The sequence below is a fragment of the Lupinus angustifolius genome, chromosome LG03, assembly GCF_001865875.1.
Source record: "Lupinus angustifolius cultivar Tanjil chromosome LG03, LupAngTanjil_v1.0, whole genome shotgun sequence".
In the NCBI taxonomy this organism is placed as follows: Eukaryota; Viridiplantae; Streptophyta; class Magnoliopsida; order Fabales; family Fabaceae; genus Lupinus; species Lupinus angustifolius.
This window is the reverse complement of record NC_032011.1, coordinates 16,738,017-16,738,549: the sequence shown is the minus strand read 5'-3', so window position 1 is coordinate 16,738,549 and position 533 is coordinate 16,738,017. Positions and strand designations below refer to the sequence as shown.

Genomic DNA, 533 nt, shown 5'->3' with positions numbered 1-533 from the left:
AAGTATAGTTAAATTTTAATAACATATTTGTTTTCTATTATTGTTTGTTTTCACTATTTACATACATCTAAAAGCATTAACACTGATATATAATAAAGAAATAGAAATATTCATATTCTTCTAATTTAAATATTATAATTGCGTAAAATTGTCTAACATTATGTTAAGTGTCATTACAGAGAATGGAAAATTCATGTAGGCGTGAATCACAAGAACAACGTCGACAAAGAATAAACCAATATGTTAGACAAAGAAGGAACAACATGAACATAGAGCAAAAACAACAAGAATTAGCGAGAAGACGTTTAACGCGCTATGGACGAAATAACGACAATGAAGCACAATTAAATGATTACAATCTTCATGTTCGTACAAACTCTGAACAAAGAACTACAAGTATTATTACATTTGCCACATATCATTTCCATACACTGAAGAAACTCAAATATTACTCATGTTAAAGTCTAAATATTAATATATTACAATACGTTTTATTCAAATTTAATTTGTTGTAATTTTAGGTTCTATTCATA

General features: G+C 26.3%; 1 protein-coding gene across 1 annotated transcript in view; it reads left to right on the top strand.

Annotated features, from left to right (window-relative positions):
• Positions 183 to 533, top strand: part of LOC109342383 — a gene marked incomplete at its 3' end in the record, with an annotated part of 1,364 nt that continues 1,013 nt past the window's right edge. Inside the window, 1 exon segment of the mRNA XM_019580377.1 lies at positions 183 to 396. Coding sequence (XP_019435922.1) covers positions 183 to 396 — 214 coding nt within the window.